Source organism: Brienomyrus brachyistius, chromosome 5 (assembly GCF_023856365.1).
Source record: "Brienomyrus brachyistius isolate T26 chromosome 5, BBRACH_0.4, whole genome shotgun sequence".
Taxonomy (NCBI): Eukaryota; Metazoa; Chordata; class Actinopteri; order Osteoglossiformes; family Mormyridae; genus Brienomyrus; species Brienomyrus brachyistius.
Window position 1 is genome coordinate 3,871,006 of NC_064537.1, and position 19,807 is coordinate 3,890,812.

A 19,807-nucleotide genomic window follows, 5' to 3' on the forward strand; every position below is an offset into this window, starting at 1 on the left:
GAAGGGGGCGCTTTAGCATCACATCACAGGCCAGACCAGCACAGGTCAAACTGTTCTGCTCTCCCTCTCCTCCTATGTCTCCAGTTGCTAGGTGGCCAGTAATCCCCCCAGCACCCCCTGTACTGCTGACTCAGAGCGGGCGTACAGCTGAAGGTCACAGTACAGTGAGCCGCTCCCATCTCCGCTGCTCCGCTTAGCAAGTGCGTCAGTCCTCCCACCAGTTTACTCCATGCGCACATGGGGAGAACACGCGAATTCCATACAGACATGGGGAGAACACGCGATCTCCATGTGCGTATGGGGAGAACACGCAAACTCTATGCGCGTATGGGGAGAACACGCAAACTCCATGTGCACATGGGGAGAACACGCAAACTCCATGCATACATGGGGAGAACACGCAAACTCCATGCGCACATGGAGAGAACATGCAAACTCCATGCGCGTATGGGGAAAACACGCAAACTCCATGCGCATATGGAGAGAACACGCAAACTCCCTGTGCACATGGGGAGAACACGCAAACTCCATGCATACATGGGGAGAACACGCAAACTCCATGCGCACATGGAGAGAACATGCAAACTCCATGCACGTATGGGGAAAACACGCAAACTCCATGCGCGTATGGGGAGAACATGCAAACTCCATGCGCATATAGGGAGAACGTGCAAACTAAATGTGCACATGGGGAGAACACACAAACTCCATGCATACATGGGGAGAACACGCAAAATCCATGCGCACATGGAGAGAACATGCAAACTCCATGCGCGTATGGGGAGAACACGCAAACTCCATGTGCACATGGGGAGAACACGCAAACTCCATGCATACATGGGGAGAACACGCAAACTCTATGCGCACATGGAGAGAACATGCAAGCTCCATGTGCGTATGGGGAAAACACGCAAACTCCATGCGTGTATGGGGAGAACACGCAAACTCCATGTGCACATGGGGAGAACACGCAAACTCCATGCGTGTATAGGGAGAACACGCAAACTCCATGTGCACATGGGGAGAACACACAAACTCCATGTGCACATGGGGAGAACACGCAAACTCCATGTGCACATGGGGAGAACACACAAACTCCATGCGCACATGGGGAGAACACAAAAACTCCATGCGCACATGGGGAGAACACGCAAACTCCATTCGCACATGGGGAGAACACACAAACTCCATGCGCACATGGGGAGAACACGCAAACTCCATGCGCACATGGGGAGAACACGCAAACTCCATGCGCACATGGGGAGAACTGGAAATTTATCAGTGATGCTTCAAGCAGGATGAACCACTGAGAAAGGACTCCAGAAAGATCGTTAATATCAGTCTGCAGATAATTTCACAAGAACCAGAGTGTAACGACAAACAGTCCCTCACTGAGCACTTAATGTGACAAAACAACTCAGATATTCCTCAGTGGACACCAAGTTGTCATTAGCAATATTAGGCTAATATTGAAATTATTTGCATTCTAGTCTATAACTTCCTTTTGAAACATCCAAACAGTAATTATTTCAAGAGCTAATATTTAATGTTTTTTGTGGAAATTAACCATTATGAGTCTTTAGGTGTGTTTTTAAAATATGACAGCAGGTGTCACTCATCTTTGGAGAGGTCTGCATTTATGTTTGACACTGCACCTGCACTGGGATGACAGTGGAATCCGCTTTGATGGGGAGCCAGTACCTTGCAGACCCCCACCCCCACCTGGAAGCACAAGAGGTAGGGGCCAGGTGCTCACCTTGCCCGAAGGATCCCTGGGTGGAGATGTTTCAGCTCAGCACGTGACCAGTGGCCGGCAGCCCGTATGTTTTAAACAGGGGGCCCTAATTGAATCCCCATTGAGTTTTGGTGTCAGAATGACGCTCCAGAGCCCAACAACTGGACCCTTTATTCTGATTTTCTCACCACCGTAGCTAATAACAGAGACGAGAGACAATAACCAGAACAACTTCAAACCGGTGGGGTATAATGTCTGCAAAAATGAAAAACTGAAGAACATGGAACACTTAAGGGATTCCCTCACACCACTGCTGCCATAAATGCTACTTTTTGAATGTCCATTTGGTGGGGGTGGCCCGGTCTGCAGCTCCAGGCAATACTTGTTCCAGGCAATATGCATAAAATGGCGTTTACTTGGTCCACAGTAACCTAGACTGATGTCGGAATCCTTTTATCTACCATGAACAAAAAGTTAAAGGAATCTGGCTGAGGAGATTAAGAGAATGTGCTGTATCACCCTGAGTCCCACATCCTGATGACACTTATATGCCAAGAACGTTTTTTGCTCCCTCAAACCAGCACATATTTCTGTAATTACTGTGCTGGCGATGCCCCAGCAGACCGTCTCTATGGCCTCCAACGGGAGCTGATAACATTTCCAAAAAGTGTCACTTTCCATTCAGGGCAGCAGGTCACATGGCTCTTCAGCTTCCCAAGAGGTGGCTTGTTTATTCCTGCTGGTGATAGAAAATATATTGCAAATGTACTAAACCTCGAATATGCAGATCAGCCATTCTGAGCTAGAGAGCCATCTGGTGGCACCTCATGGATTGACACCTGGGTTTATTTACATAGTAACATGTAACTAAACAGTGATTAGACCCGCACAAACACAAAACTGTACACTGGATTGCGGATACAGGAAAGCTTGACTTTATTAAAACCCCAGCACTCAGTTTTATTGATTCATTGGGTATAAATGTAAATACAGGACTGGTCCGGCGCATTTTAACTCCATTGGGGTTTCGCCTGCAGGGCGATGCGGCGATGCACGCTCCTTAGCAAGGGCGACTGACTTTCAGTGAAACACTTCCGAAGGAGCACATTTCATTGGCTCTGCCTACAGGTTTTACACAGTACGGTTTTGTCACATACTTAATAATGAATACATTTAAAAATATTAAATAAAAACCCACATTGGCTTCCACAAAATTCTCTCCCCACAGTATGTCTAATACATATGTATATATGCACAGGACAGGCTCCCATACACACTGAGGCACATACACAGAACGGTCACTATGGTTTCTTCATAAGCTTGACTTCCATCTTCAGAAAGGTCTTCAGGTTCTCATCCTGGACGTTCTCTTCGATGGCGGCCAGCGCCTTCTCCCCCCCGTCGCGGTAGTAGGCCAGCAGCTGCTCGGCGTGGGCAATCCACACGCAGTTGTGGCAGCCGCTCATGCAGCAATGCGTGGGGGCCACAGGCGGCAGGCCCTGGCCCCCGGTGTCGGAGCTATTCGCCAGAGGCCCTGGGTTGGGGTCGGGCTGGGGATCGGGGTTGGTGAGGAGCTCTTTGGGAGGTTCTCTGTGTGACAAGCGGCGTGAAGGAGTCTGGTTCAGGAGCAGAAGGTGAGGAAAGGCCTCCTGTAATTTAGATATAGAAAATAATAGGCACATGCTCATTTACGCCTGGCTAAGCCTCTGTGCCTGAGATCAGAAGGTTGTCGGTTCAAGCCCCGACCTTGGCACATCTGCTGGTCCTGTTCTTATCACTTTTTTACACAGCGTGTAGTTGGGAGTATGGAATAGTCTTCCTGCTATTGTAGCGCAAGCTAAAACCCTGGGTTCCTTTAAATCAGAGCTAGATAAGAATTTAACAACTCTGAGCTATTAGTTAGGTTCTCCCCAGACGAGCTTGATGGGCTGAATAGCCTCCTCTTGTTTGTACATTTCTTATGTTCTTATGTAAGCTCCCTGGGTGCTGCTATGGGTGGCTGCCCTTCATGGCCAGCTAGCCCTCATCAACAGAGCACAAACTGGGGGAGGTGTAAAGAGAATTTCCCCACGGGGATCAATAAAGTATGAATTATTTATTTATTTGTCTGTCTGAGAACATGTGTCGTAGCAAATGTTTTAATCTACTATAAATAGAGGGAAACAGACATACGATTGCTTCTTGATTGAAGTCATACTGTAACCAAACCGAAACTTAAATCTGACTTCAGAACTGACGTCTACTCGGTGGCAGAAATGGGTTGACCGGAACGAGGAATATCTTAGGTACAAGCATAAACAGACCTATTTGGATCCGGGGGTCATATATAACAGCCGGCGTTTCACGCATGCCGTTGCGGCTAAGCTAACTAGCTAAACACCCTGTGTGCTAGCTAACGGCGAGCTCCAGCTGTTTTTCCGCTACCTTTGTCAGACACGACGGTGCTGCCAGATGCCTCACAATTGCCAGAAACATCCTAATAAAGGGCACTCCGACTTGAGGTACATGTTTACAATATTATTTGCCATTTGTGACCCTTACGTCAGGTACACAGCTCCAGAACGGTCACCATGTCACGCGAGCACAGTCGCTCAGGTGATTGGCTGGCGCACCAGCGCCTCAGCGGCCAATGGGAGTAACCGACGTCCGGCGGTTCAGCGAATAGGAACTGCCAATTTCTTTCTGAATGTATTTGATAAGATAAAGCGATTTTAAACCAATACAAATAATAAAAAAAAGTAAATAAACTTAGGGAGTTTTCAGGCATGAATTGCATTAAATGGAATCCTTTTACACGTGAAAACTGTAAGAGCGCACCGATATTGTAAAAGTAATGGGTAAGACAAGTGCATGGGCCATATAAACGCATAAAAATGAGTGCCCAGCATGTATGGCTGCAGTGTTGTATTACACATAGCCCACACCAGTCTTTAAAGGGAGTAAATATGTAAGGCTGTATTACTAATTGTGTCTTTAAATGAGTAGATCCGTTAAACCGTTGTGGATTTTTCAATGTATTACTGTATATCACGAGCCATGGAAAACATACACATATACTGGTATCGATTAGCGGAGGGGAACGCAAACTGTTGGAAATCCGGAATGGCAGGAATTAGTCAAAAATATTTTTGATGCATATGTCATACACTAAGATGACATTTCTATCCCGCTCGTCATAGTGCGACGAAACAATTATTAATATAACTGTACATGTGATATTACAGAATTATTGTGTAATATTAATTAGAGCCGGAGTCGTTCAAAACCCCGCCTGATAAATGTAAGCGGAATAATATTTCTATTAGGCAGGAAATGAATGCTTCGTTTGACACCACAATGGGAGGAAGTCATAGGTTAACGGCTTGCAGGATGTGAGTTTCCTACAAGAATGAAAACGTTTACCGGGCTGCAGGGAGCCTCCTAGGACTGCAGGACCATGCGTTAGCTAAGCTGTGCAAGAACAGTCTCTGACTACATCTGCAATGGAGATTAGGCACAGGTGCATAGGCTCATTCAGTGAACATTGTAAACTTGCTGTCATTTACCATGTTCCATCAATTAAGGATCCACTGGCTCAGCTGAGTACTGAATCCTAGGGGGAACGTTTCTGATCGGCCTAGACGATGAAGTATTTCGGTCTGTCTGCCCCTTTACACCCCATTAGGGTCCTAACCCTAAACCTGTGACCCCCCCCCCTCCTCCAATCCACCATGAAGTTATGGACCCACCCATTTCATCAAAGTTTATGTAGTGTGATATATCATCCCATAACACCATTAACGATCGACCCGTATCTAAAAACAACATGCATCCACTTTTATCCAGTTTTATGTTTACCCAGGCTTTCAGCCAGGGGGATTTCCTGCACAATGGTGGCGTTTTCAATGTTTAGTACTTGCTACCAGATTTTAACCTACTTAGCATTTTTTTGCAGTTATGTAGTCATAAAACATAGCAAAACTACTCAACTGTATAACAGCGCCTACATTTTTGTTCTGAACTTGTAGACAATTAGCAGGGGCGTATATACCGCGCGCGGCAGTGAGCTTGTGACCGGTCCGTCTGCGGTCGTTACGTCACAGCTCAGAACTCTGTGAATGATTTTAATTATGAGCGGTGGGGCACGATCATTTTGGCCGCATGCTGAGAACAGCCAATAAAAAAACCGAATGACATTGCCCATTGTTAGTCATAACAGCAAGACAATAATGACTTAAGTAGACAATTTAATGGAAGTTAAAATTAAAGTAAAAATTAGAGATTAAACATTTGGGACCTCTGTTTGGATTCACTGAGCCCGTAGCGTTCTGTGTATATAGTTTCATTGACGAGGTATTCGCTGCCCATGCAGAGCTTATTGGGCTCCACCAGGTTTTCCGTGCCAGAGGCGCTGGAGATAATAACTGGCGTGCTTGAGGTCCGTCACGGATAAGATTCGTATATTTATTTTGCTTCCAACTCCACGAGATGGCAGCATTTCATATACATATGAAATAAAACCTTACTAAACCATTTCCCAAGCATTTATAGGGAGTCACTGTTTACATTACAACAAAGATTAAGGCTAAGCGCAGGTGCCTCAGGTCATGTCACTGCACGCACAGCACGGATAACCGGTTGTTAGGCTTGACGCCGTCCCGCTCAGTGCAGGCAGATCCCCCTCCGGAACACAGTCTCCCCGTCAATCAGTCATCCGCATTGAACTCTACGCGAGTGGTTTACTTTAGGGAAGCTGTTCTATGAGTTCGATGCAGGCTGCGGTCGCCGTCGGGCGTTGACAAAATGAAATATTGAAGTGAGCTTAAAAAAAGAAGATATTAAAAATACATGGCTGTCAGCAGAGTATGCTTACTGCCACTCACACCTTGCTGCATGCATCGTGGTTTCTGCGCAGCATCCGCAGCCGCCCCTAGGGGTCACTAATGGGCTGAATCTGAAAGGTATCATTCCATGTCTTTTATGACATTTATTTTAATACGAAGTCGATTTTCGATTTCTCAGAGCAGTGTGAGGTTTGTACTCCACAGACACTGCTATCGTTTCCCACTTTCAGGACCAACCTCTAGGCCACCAGAGCCCCCCTACCCCCACCCCGAAACAGAATCTTTCCCAGCTTTCATGTGGTTACTCATTAGATGGTCATTCATGCCAAGCCCCGGTTGGTTATGTTGACTTTCTGATACCTTTCATGGGGAATGACTTGTTGTGCAATGAACCTGCTGTCTGGTTTTTCCATAGAGAGTCACTAACCACCATCCCAAAACAAAACCACACCCCACCCCGCCCAATCAGGCCCCACCCTGCCCTGGTAGGTCCCTCATTCTCACAGAAATTAACTTTGGTTTCAAGGCCAGAGAGATCCGACTGGCTGTTAACTCATTGTGTAATTACTTTGCTCTCAGTCCAGTTAAATTGCGTGTGTATGTGTGTGTGTTTGGGGAGTACCCACACAGTTTGAGAAATGGAGGTGATGTGTAGCACTGTCAGCTGATAAGGAGGAGGGGCGGTCGGCCTGAGCCAAGCCAAACTGGCACAGGAAGCCAGGCCATGCTGGCTCATAGTTATCAGTGTCTGCTTGCTTGTTCAGTGGTTCTGTATAAAGCACACTCCTGCAGATAAGTCATGGTCTGTTACTCGACAGTCGAGGACTCACACACTCGCAGTAGGTATTTCGCAGTTTACTTATTGCGATATGGTCCTTGCACTGCATGGCCTTGGCTTCCAAGCCAAGATCCTCCTTGCATTCAGAGATGGGATAGGCCAGGTCGCTGGACTCGTCCATCCCCAGATCTTCCTCTCCTCCTTGGCTGGCCGGCTATCTTGGGCCGACACTGACACCTGATTGGTGGCCTCCTGTCATCGCAGTACTGGTCCGAATGGGTCTGCGGTGTCCCGTAGGCGGAAACGAGCGCAGCCATGGTGGAAAGGGCTACCGCATCCGCCGGGCTGTTTTTAGAACAGCTGTGTTTAGGAATGGTAACCCGATCCTGCCCATGTCCTGCTTCTCTTTGAAGGGATTCGCCCCGAGTCTGATCCACCCCAGGCTGCATTGAGCTACTGTAAACAGCTCTGGAGAACCGTCAATGTCACTGAGCCCATCTGACAATGGAACATTAGTTCTGCTGTTTGGCGTCCGCAGTGGCCCGGGAGGCTGTGCGAGGGGCGGGGCTCGTCCACAGTCATCGCGTCAGTGCAGGTATTTGAATGTGCCGTGTTGTGCGGAGGGAGCCCTTCTCCCTGTTCACCTCCATGACCTCCACAGTGATGTTTGGCGACTCGACCGGATCTGCTCTGTCATATGGCACAAGTGCTGCAGGCTGCTGGGGACTGTCCATTGGTGTGTGTGTGTGTGTGTGTTAGTGGAAGCCCTTAGGGGGCAATAAAGGGCCACTCTCTCACCCTCTGTCATCTGCCCCTGGGTCAGGTTTCTCTTGTCATCTGTTTCCATGGTAACTGGGGTCCTCCCCCCCCATTCACCTTTGGAGTTGGGTCTCAGATTGTATGATTTTTCCCCAGAGGCCCCTATAAACCAATCACAAATTACACAAAACACTGTCATTAAACATTACTTCAGAGAAGATAAAAATACGACAGTGTGTTATTCCCATGTTGAGCGGAGCATGAGGCGGCTCTCATGGAAGGCAGAGCTGTCGTGCGACCGCCGGCCTGGAGGCTGTTTGCTATGGATGCTGCTGACGCTCGCAGGAGGCGCCCTCATGGGGACGTTAAAGGGCTAAACAAACTGCTTTCTGATGTCATCAGAGGTGGGTCGTTTGCCAGGCAACTCGAAAAGTCATCAGAAACCCTTCCAGTCCAGCGAGAGACTGAAGGAGAAGCGGAGGTCTGGAAAGTACCTCCTGGAGAGTACCTCCTCCTGGAGAGCACCTCCTTCTGGAAAGCACCTCCTGGAGAGCACCTCCTTCTCCAAGTCCTCACCCCATCTCAGCTAGCCTGCTGGCTTCGGGTGCACCTTCCTAATTGTGACACCTGACCTCAGACCAAATCAAGTCAAATAGCTTTATTGTCCTACCATCCATATACAGCGGCACGAAATAACCTTCCCCCAGGAGCGCGGTGTGACACGCAGACATGAGTGACTGGGGGAGGGTTTTCACAGGACTTACAGTGCAGAACACAGAGTGAAACAGGGGGGCTGGACACAAGGGGCTACATGCAAAACACAAGGGGTTATGTACATACATAAGGAGCTATGTACATAACACAAGGGGTTATGTACATACATAAGGAGCTATGTACATAACACAAGGGGTTATATACATACATAAGGGACTATATACATAACACAAAGGGTTATATACATACATAAGTGGTTATATACATGCATAATGGGTTATATACATACATAAGTTGTTATATACATACATAAAGGGCTATATTCATACATAAGGGGTTATATACATGCATAATGGGTTATATACATACATAAGGGGTTATATACATAACACAAGGAATTATATACATACATAAAGGGCTATATACATACACAAGGGGTTATATACATGCATAAGGGGTTATATGCATATATACGGGGTTATATACAACGGTTCAAGGGGCGTAAGTTAGATCCCTATTCCCTGCCCGGCGTGATCAAACCTGCACTAACCTGCTGGATAAGGTGGGACCTTTTCGACAGTGTTTTATTCCTGTGGCTTTATATTTTACTGCAGTTACATGCCAGTGCCAGTGCAGGTGTCCTGCACTGTCACACTGTCCCCACTTCCAGTGCTTTGGGGAGAAAGTAGCTTTTTGTATGTTTATGTTTTTTTAAATCTCTGAGATACTAGAGCAATTTCCTCCAGGATTAATAAGGTCTTCTGATTCTGATACTAGTAGGGAGGTTGATGTAAGCAGCCTCGGTCCTCTCTGGTATCTGGAATTGGTACCTCAGGACTTCATAGTCAGAACTTCATAGTAAACACCTCCAGTCCAACAACCTGCTCTGAGATACATTCTGTTACGGGGACAGAAGTTATGCTGCATGTTGCAGCAAGTTACCGTCATTTTCTTTAGGACCCGTAAATGACTGCCAGTATTTTCCCTGCTTAAGGGGAACTGTCATTTTTGATTGATTTCCTGTCTGGCACGGAGTGGGACCCAAACTCAGGAAGTCTGCAGGGAAGTGGATTTCTCCACTTTAAAATGAATAATAGCAATCTGATGCAAGTAGGGATTTCAGGAGGATGGGGAAAATTTGCTTTGGCCGTTTCGAAAAATGGAACGATGAGGGTTTAGGGACCCTCCCCCTACCCAAATGAGATAAAAGGGAGATACTCAGCTCAAATCTGACTCATGGGAATCAGCTTATGCAGCCCACATGACAAAAGGTACATAGGGGACCTTCTTGGGGTCGCTGATGCAGCAGGGAAATCTGCTTGCTTAGTAAACAGCTGCCGTTCAGTCGTCTGCAGAGTGGACATGGAACCGTCACCCGGGAGACGCCCTGGCAACATGGCACAGGAACAGCACGACGGTGCCATTACTTTAACCATCAGTCATCTGTCACCTACTTGAAGCATTGGAGCCGGTTTTAACGGCTTTGCCAGCCACCGATACACTCAGCACAGGTGCCTTTTCTGTGACCGTGATGGGGTGACACATCTTAGGCAAGCGTTATGAGAAGGGAAGGGATCGTTAGTCAGCACCAATTAGCGCCTGACGCAGAGGGGCACCAGTCTTGACTGGACTTGCACCGTGCTCCCAGATCCAGATCCAGATCAGATCCAGTTTGAATAAATTCACAGGCCATCCAGCTGGGAACAAGCCAGCGAATCAGAGAGACGCTACATCCTGCCACATCCCCTGGAGCCGTGACATAATTGGCATTTTTTTGACACCTGTCCATACAGCTGCTGTTAAGCTGAGCAACTGGAGCCGATCATGGGCATGGAGGCAGCCGGCGGATGTCAGGCACGGGGGAGGCGTGTCACTGCGTCCCGAAACCGCCTGCTTGCTGGGCTCCGTCCTTCTGCCTCCCTGCGGGGGCTTGTGTATCTCCCCCAGGCGAGCCGTGTCTCCCAGGCTAACCAGACGATCGTCTTTCACCTGTGTTGCCCTCGGCAGCATGTCGAAGGTCACCTGCCCCGCAGCAGGTGAGACTCGCCGCACACATGTAAACAAACACCTCACCCCACCCACCATTTACATTTATGACCTGACCCCTATTTTCTCTAACACCGTTTTTTTCTTGAAAAAAGAAAGGGGGGGGGGGGAACCGGAGTACCAGGAGGAAACCCCACGACGACATGGGGAGAACATGCAAACTCCGCACACATGTGACCCAGGCGGAGACTCGAACCCGGGTCCCAGAGGTGTGAGGCGACAGTGCTAACCATGACAACACTGCACCACCCTCAAAATCATATGTAACACATTATGCATATTCTTTTGGCCATTAGCAAACCTACGTAACTCCTCCCCGTCGAAGTCTCACAGAATCACCAACCAGGAACGTTTTTAGGTTCCCTTAGCTACTCTGCCTGCTTGGATATCTGACTGCAAACAGTGACAGCAGTCGTGTGGTAAGAAGAGACTATCATATTCAATAAAATACAACCCTAATTCCAAAAAAGTTGCAATGATTTAAAAGTCATATAAACCCACATTTAATTTAAAATAGAACAAATATGCTGACATCAACAATTTTGATTGTTTATGGCAAATATATGTGCCCAATTTGAATTTGATGCCAGCAACACTTTCAGAAAAGTTAGGGCCGTTCGTGTTTCACCACCTTGCTGCCTCACCTCCTCTTTTAACAACACTCTGTAAACGTTTGGGAACCGAGGAGACCAGGTGCTGGAGTTTTGAAAGTGTAATGGTTTTCGGAAGTGTTCCTGAGCCCATGCAGTGAATTCCACTACAGAATGCAGTGAATTCCACTACAGAATGCAGTGCCGCATGAGGGCCACAAGATCGAGGCTATCCAGTATTGGTTCATTGCCTTGTCCCTTGCGTACAGAGATTTCTCCAGATTCTCAGAACCGTTTACTGATATTATGTACCACACACGATGAAATTCCCCAATTCTGTTGCCAGTTAACCTATTTAGTTGTGAAATATTCAGCCAGGTGTTTTATTTTACCATTGCACAACATCACAAGTATTTTGTTGCCCCAGTCCCAACTTTTTAGAAACATTTCGATGGCATCAAATTCAAATTCAGCTTATATTTGTCATAGAGCAAGAAACTTTCTCAGTTTCAACATTTGGTATATTTTCAGTTAAATATGTGTTTATGTGACTTGCAGATCATTGCATTCTGTTTTTATTTACATTTTAAACAGCATCCGAACCTTATTGGAAATGGTGGTTGTACAAGAAAGAAAACACCAGACACCAGCTAAGTTAGAGATTTGGTCCCTGATACGAGTCCATAAACCCCAGAGTAAGAGATGCTACAGTTTATAAAATGTTCAAGGTTCACTGAATGTCAGATATTAGATAAAAACGAGAGACTTCCTTGCTGGTGGGGTGTAAGACTTAGAGCGCCTTTATAAGCAGCTTGTAAATCACACCGCATTAGTAAACATTCTTACACATTAGTTACACCTAAGCAATGACTGTCTGCTCCTTAGCTATTAATAAACTGTTATTAATCGATCGCTAATATATGAGTTAAGAAAAAGATTCAGTTACAATGTAGTGTAGCAATGTATCACAAATATATCCTTCTCATATCTCACTAAGGGTTCATGAACTGAAAAATGTCGGCTTATAACTGAGCATGCTCACTAAGCCGTTGGTTTACATTCACAAGTGATGTGCTAGCTGGCTTGTAAATATCAGGAGAATGACATCATTGTAACATATTTCTAAATTCATTTGTGAATGAATCAATGAATACATTAGTAAATGATTAGTAACAGGTTATCAATAGTTAAGGAGCAAGCCTTAAACTAAAGTGTTATCTAATAATTATCTGTGAAATTATTCTAGTATCGGCAAAGTAGGAAAGCAGTAAGTACAGGTCTGGGGCGCAATTAACGATTGTTTGGAGCAGGTCAACAAGAAACGACTCAAAACATGATATCAGGCCGTCTGGCCTTACAGCCTCATTCATTGTTTATTGCTATTATTTATTTTAAAAGGTATTTCAGTTTAGAAAATCCATGCGTAGCTCAAGCCTTCTGCTGACAGAAACACAAACAGCAGCTTTCTGTCGTGCTACTGCGTCTCCGACAGCTTTTCATGAGTTCGTTGAAGGCTATGAACACATTTCTGTGGTGCAAGTTAAGGGCCCCTTTCATTCCTGCTTAGGCGGGGCAGGTGTAATCTGTGGGGGTGTCTCCAATGGTCTGCGGCTGTTTTGGAGGTGAAATCCGAGAGTGGACATTGTCACGCAGAAGAGAACGTAGGAGTTATGGGGAGGGAATTGCTCGCAACAGCTGGTAGTTAAAGATAGATGTAACACAAAGGAAGCAGATATGCGGTTATAAAGCTGGATAAATGGCCATTTAAATGTTATGCTGTTACCGTGAATAAAAGCATTTACCAGGAAAAAGGTTCCTAATCTCACTAATGATTGTTTTTCATTGAAGTGTCTGATTTGGCTGGTAAAGCACTAAGTGCGTGGAAATAATGCATCTTTGTCCAGGTCAGGTACTTTGAGGTCAACTTTCAGGTCTGGTAACCTGCACCTTCATGACCACGAGGAACAGTGACTGACCCCGGTTGCCCCGGCGACCACTAACAAAAACAAGGCTTTGATTGTAAGTCACAGACATCTCCGCAAAATCAATGTAAATATCCATTCTGTGACTACAAACAGAGCGAATATTGTACTGGGTGAGAGTCACACTGACCGTGTCCCAGGTGAAAGATGACAAGCACAGTCCACACCCTTACAGAACCGGGGTAAACATGGCCGATTATGGTCTCCTGCATTCGCTCTGGGGATCCCTGTTAGGAGAAACAGGTCTCATTAAGAAGCGCTAACCACTGAACCATCTTTTGAAACAGGCTGGTTTTCCAGTGAGAAACGCAGATCAGACCAGCTGTCCCGTGTCCTATTTTAGCAGCTGGAGAAACTCCCCCACATTCTCATTCTAAAGTGCCCCCCGAATGTCAGCTTCCCGGCTGGCCCCTCCCTGTTGTGCGTGTGCGTGTGCGTGTGCCGTGTCCCGTGTTCCGTGTGCGTGTGGGCGTGCATTAATCACTGAAGTGCGATCTTACATGTTCCGGGTTACAGGGGAGGCTAATCGCAGAACCTCATTCAAATGAAAATTTATCCACAGTACTGACAAAAATGCAAGAACATCCAGCGAATCAAGATCCAGGTATTTGCGGAGTGACCACCTCAGCCACATTCCCACGCACAAGATGACTCAAGGAAAGAAACTGGGAATGAATTACAGAATCATTTAAACAGGTAGCTACAGTCCCCCCCCCCCCCCCCCCACAGTACTGACATGGTGCAGCAAAAAAACTGAATAAGTCTGTGGTGCATCAGATCACATGGCAGACTGTGTTGCACAGGTGTGTCTGGGGTGCTGCCCCCCCGTGCAGCTGATAAGGCGTTCTGCAGCAGGAAGCTGTTCCTCAGTCATACGTGTTAAGGCGATGTGTGCTTACTGCACACAGCTCAATGACGTCTGAATATATATGTACACATCTGCCAACTAAATTAATAAATAGTTATCCAATCAAATCAATTCAGCTGGAAATGATATATATTATCTGTCTGAGTGACAGCGTATGTAAACCATGTTCATGATTTAGATTAAAGTGCCAAGCACATATAGAGAGTCTTGGGACACTCGTTTAATTCAGTAAAAATAACTACAATTATTCATTTATTCACCATTTATTTACTATATATCACATTAGAAACAACCGGTAGATTTAAGTGAAACATTTATTTCTAAAAAAAAATTCTTTGAGAATCATCGGGTGTTTTTAAATGAGTAACAGCTTTGGGAGCCAGTGACTACAGCTGCAATTAATAGCAAAACAGCAGGAAAATAACTGAAAGAAAGTCAAAAAATGATGACAATTAATACAACAAATGTCTGTGTGGAAAATATGTGCATGCATGTTAAACATTGCTTGTCAATGGACTTTTGTTATGAACCCATTAAACGTGCAACCTTTTTACTGAATTAAGCAAGCGTCTGAAGAGCACCGTATATATAAACATTATTGGTGTTTATATTATTGAGAACTTTGTGTCATTCAAGGAATTAAAAAGGATATTCCAGATAAAAGCCACAGTTCGGCAGGATGAAACTGTTGCCGTTAAAAGCATGTGGAACGACCGAAAAGGAGAACGCTGAGCAGCTGGGCGCCTCTCTAACCCCCCAAGTCTCCGCAGTTTAACTGTGCGGCCAGGCTGAGGCTTCCTGATGACTGGTTATCGCGCGTAAGCCCTATTAACACAGGAAAACACAGAAACAGTCATATCTAACTAAGCCGTATCACAAAGTACACTGGCAAACAGCTGTAGTTAATGTTCCATCCTCACACACTCGGCAGGGGAACCGAAAACCCCAGGACTGTTTACTTTGGATGTCCGGATACACCCCCACCATTCACCCCCCCAAAGATAATCAATGGCCCCTGTAGTGAGATTTGGCCTTGGGCTGTGTTTTTCAGTTACCTCAGCTGGTATTTTTTGGGGTGGAGGGAGAGTCAGCACAGAGGGTCTTTGACTGGCCCATGGGCTGCGTCCAGGTTGCTTGGACACGACCCGGGCCAGTTCTTACTGGGTTACGTTTATCAGAGCCGACTGCAAGAAAGCCCCTCAGCGCGAGAGCCCGGGGTACAGAGAGGGGTCTCACGGAGCCCTCACAAAGCACAAAGGGAGGAAGGCACCGAGAGATAGAGGGAGGAGGGAGGGTTTCTAAATTCACAAGGTCAGGGGACAGAGGCAACCTGTGGGAGCTGAAAGGTGGGGGCACCGCACCGCCCCTTCACAGAAACGCCACGAATATGCAACATACACCCACAGAACTAGAGCTACACAATGAGCTTCTTATCGCCATGGCAACCTGAAGCGACGCAGCAAAGGGGCGGGGCCTAGACAGAAGGATCAGGAACATCTGAAAAGGCTGATACGCACTCCGCTGCGCTGTGCGACGCCCCGTAAACCGATAAATCCATATACTGCTAATTTACCGGATGTACCGTTCTCAGCGCCAGATGGACTGCCACTCAGTGCCGAACAAGCGCTGATCCCACACAGCGCCGGATGGACTGCCACTCAGTGCCGAACAAGCGCTGATCGCACACAGCGCTGGCCCTGATAACGCAGCGTCCAAAGCACTTTGCAGGTTGAATCCGAGAAGACACACCTGTCGGCTTGCCCCTCCTTGTTTTCCCATCGCTGTGTTGTGCTATCCGACCGTAAATACCACCCGCCTTCCCATTCATCCTGACCTTGATGCGGTCATGTGACCGCATGCCTCTGTAAGAGGGCAGACAATAGGCGTGGGCACTAACTAACGCGGCGGATTACCGGGGGACAGGGTGCAAGATTTCCTCTTCATCTGCTAGTCACCCGGTACGTTACCCCGCAGGGCAAGCGGGGTGCCCCGTCTCAGCCCCATTTCCATGGGGGGGCTAGCGTTATTTAACATCAAGCAGTGACAATGTGGTTCTGTGACAAGAAATAGAAAGAAAATAAATTATTACTTTTATTATACCGGGGAATATAAAGGAAACTGCTTCAGAGTAGTTAGAAATACAGACTTTCTCGAGAATAATAATCTGTTATGCACACTTCCTGAATGCAGCTGCTTCACGATGCCTTTGGGGGGGTCGACACCCCATGCTGTCAGATGTGTGGTGCCATGCATTCATTAAGGAAACATTTAAAAAAGTTGTATCGCCATTAAACCCCTTTTTTTCAATCACAGCTTATCGGCCCGCTGTTTGCTCAGCGTTAATTATGATTCCTCGTTATATGCCGTCTCTCCCCGATGTCATGACAGCCGTATTAACCTTGGCGTGATCAGTCCACTCCTGTACACTTTATATGTAAGTTGGTTTGCTTTTAATGACAAGAAGTGTCGCATCTTGCCATTCATGGCTGAAATATTAATTCAGCTCTCTAATGTGAAGCAGGTTCAGGGTTACATTGACCAATACACACAGGGACGCTGTAAGGGTGATGGGGGGGTGATCCTGAGTAATAGGGGCCCTAACATTTTTTTTATTCAATTGGATTGGGGGGCGGGGCTATAGTCTGGATGGGGCGGTGCCCATCGCTCTGTCCATCCATCCTTCTTCAACGTTTTGTCCTATTCAGTGTCCAGAGCCTAACCCAGAAGCTATGGGTGCAAGGCGGGGGGCCAACCCATCACAGGGCACACACACCATTCACACCTCTGGACAATCTGGCAACTCTAATTACCCACATCATGTTTTTTGGAGTGGAAGGGGGAACTGAATTACTCGGGGGGCGGGGCATGCAAACTCCACACACATAGAACCCTGGTTCCAGAGGTATGAGGCAACAATGTTAACCTGCCCTTGGTGACACCAGAATCCCTCGTCAGCCCTCGGACGCCCCTCCCACTTTCCCTGGCTCCGAGTGATGCCCGCAGTATTGTGTTCCCAAACCTACTTATGCGACGCAACTGTAATTTAAATACGCTACTTCCCAGAACTGCACAACTAAATATCAAGCACGACTATAATTACTGTGTAATTCAGTCAAAGTCAATAAAGTTGATTTATAGAAGTATTGTATTTTAATTTTTCGTACTAAGTAGGAAGAAGTCGCTGGCGACCATTTTCCAGTTTCGCATACCCGCTCCCTCACCCCTAAAACTGTAATCCCTTCCCCGAAAATAACCTGGAGCCGCCACTAGCCGCTGCAGTGTCTATCATGGCTCGGATTGATTGTCTGTCATGCAAGAATGCTGACCTCTACATCCCTGAGTCTCGGTTTCAAAAGTATATAAATGCAGCGAAACGTCGATACTGCCTATCTGTGATCGATACTGTGATAGTGCAATGCTGTGACGGTGTCCTTATGGAGTTCGGGTGTAGGATCGAGGACAGATCATCACGTAAGAGAGACTCACGCCCCTTTCAGGCTTATCAGCAGCGCTCCGAGGACATCGCATAAACGGAGACAGAACTCAGATCATGGTGGGAGTTACTAACAGATGCATAACAGCTATCATCTGTAAAAGATAAAAAGCTAATATTTCTGCAAAAGTGGCTATGAAAACAAACGCCTGCCAAAGCGCAGGTGTCAGGTCGTTGGCCACAAGGTATTTTACATGCAAACACCCGGAATCCCGATGAATTACAGCGTTGGGTGATTCAGTGGGAGAGATTCCGATGTGACGTCAAACTACGGAAAACTCGCCAGTTTTGTCAACAGACATAAACGTAAGTCATTACATAAGGACATAAAAGGTTCGATGATTAACGCTTTTTAAACAATCAAACACGGCTAAATGGCTTCGGCATCGTGGGTTTGTGCTACGTCACTTTCTCTGACCCCCAAACCCACCGCATGCCTGATACTGCGGCGCGCATCCCCCCCACCGCGCACAAAGTCCGCCAGCGTTATCTCCTGGCGGCCGTCCTGCCCCTCCCCGCCCGTCATCCCGACGCCTGCCGGACTCCTCACACCCTTCTGCATATTTTCAGCAGCCCAACTAACGTGACGGAAATCGTTATTTTCTTAACGCGTCCTCATACGTGATGTCTTGCGAGTCAGTTTCAAAAGATCAACTTTTTTTCCTGGGGAAAGACGACCGAAGAATGTGTCATGGGGAGAAATCGCAGCCAATGTCACGGGAGGGGGCACGGGTGGACCGGAGATGGTGTATCGTGGGGCAGGACCCAGGGACGTCATCCTCCCGATCGTTCCATATACTTTCCCCTTTCTTTCCTCTCCGTCTCCGGTTCCCAACAGATCATACCAGACGGGCGGTGCGCGATGCGCCCGGCGGCTGCTTATAATGTGCTGCCGTTGACCGCATGCCCGTGGACAGCGGCGAAGTTAATGATCTGGGGGCCTTAAGCGCACATAAGCATGGACGCTCAGTTGTTGCCTATTTAACTAACCTCTTCATTTTTCCTGAGGTGGGACTGGGTGACTTTGTTTGCCGGGACCTTAGACTGTAGTGTACAATAGTCTATGCATGTATGCGTCCCTCTCTAACAGGAAAGCGTGCCTGCATAAGATGTCTCCTTCTGTATATCTTAATATAGATTTTCCTGTATATTGATTTTCCATGACTGGAGACACCTGTGTAAACAGGAGTGCTTGCAGTTGGATATGCGGTGTCTGTTCACAGTGCAGGACATGGCAAAGTTAAATCCTGTGCTGGATCACCAGACCCAGCCTGACAAGTCTGTCTCCCCCATCCCCCAATCACAGGTGCAGCTGAGTGCTGGGGAGGGCCCTGTAGTGTCTGTCATGGACAGAGCGGGTGGGGGCAGAGACAGGGGCACAGGGTAAATGGCAGGCCTCTCAGGAGGCCTGAATTACAACGTTTCCAGATATAATCAGGGCACCCCTTCCGCGACTGACACGTCTGACATGAAAATCAGCAAAAATTAGTAGGGATCGCTGCTACCTTGCCTTTTTATGGGGGGGGTCACCCTGACCCCACACCGCCAAAGCAGTGATCAGCGATAAAAGCAGCGCACCTCCAGGGTAACGTGTGGGGCCAGTTTCCTCACATCATACCAGGTGCTTCCAGAGAGATTGGAGGAGATTTCACCCGCTAACCCCTCCAAACGGGAAACAGCTGCAGCCTGAGGTCACCAAGCCTCCCCCTGGCATAGCTGGCGAATCACCAAGCAGAGAGGCTCCCGGTTTGGGTCCCCCGGTCTAAGAGGGGCTTCCGGCATTTATCAGCCAATCACATGCAGCCAGGAGGATGTCCTTTGTGATTCCAGGATCTCCAGTTCCCACCCCATCCAACCCAAATGGCACCAGTTCGCGTCCTGGTTCATGTTTTCCCTTTCCGCTTTCAGTTTATGTTCTGCTGTAGTGACTCACATCATGGCCACGGTCCTCTTCCTGGCGAGGTCCTTGGCTATCTGCAGCATCTCATGGTTCAAAACAGCCCTCGCCATGAGTGACAC

At 47.3% G+C, this 19,807-nt stretch overlaps 1 protein-coding gene across 1 annotated transcript; it reads right to left on the bottom strand.

The window, feature by feature from the left end:
- Positions 1–2,647: 2,647 nt before the first annotated feature.
- Positions 2,648–4,322, bottom strand: oxld1 (oxidoreductase-like domain containing 1). The gene is made up of 2 exons (XM_049014987.1): positions 4,160–4,322; positions 2,648–3,384 (listed from the first exon to the last, which is right to left on the bottom strand). The coding sequence occupies exons 1-2, from the start codon at positions 4,208–4,210 to the stop codon at positions 3,037–3,039; spliced, it is 399 nt and encodes a 132-aa protein (XP_048870944.1). The 5' UTR covers positions 4,211–4,322; the 3' UTR covers positions 2,648–3,036.
- Positions 4,323–19,807: the final 15,485 nt, after the last annotated feature.

Excerpts from the sequence above, each read along its gene's own strand:
- oxld1 (XM_049014987.1), bottom strand. The coding sequence starts at position 4,210 with ATGTTTCTGGCAATTGTGAGGCATCTGGCAGCACCGTCGTGTCTGACA. Across the intron at positions 3,385-4,159 it reads CACCGTCGTGTCTGACAAAG|GAGGCCTTTCCTCACCTTCT; the intron begins GTAGCGGAAAAA and ends TCTAAATTACAG.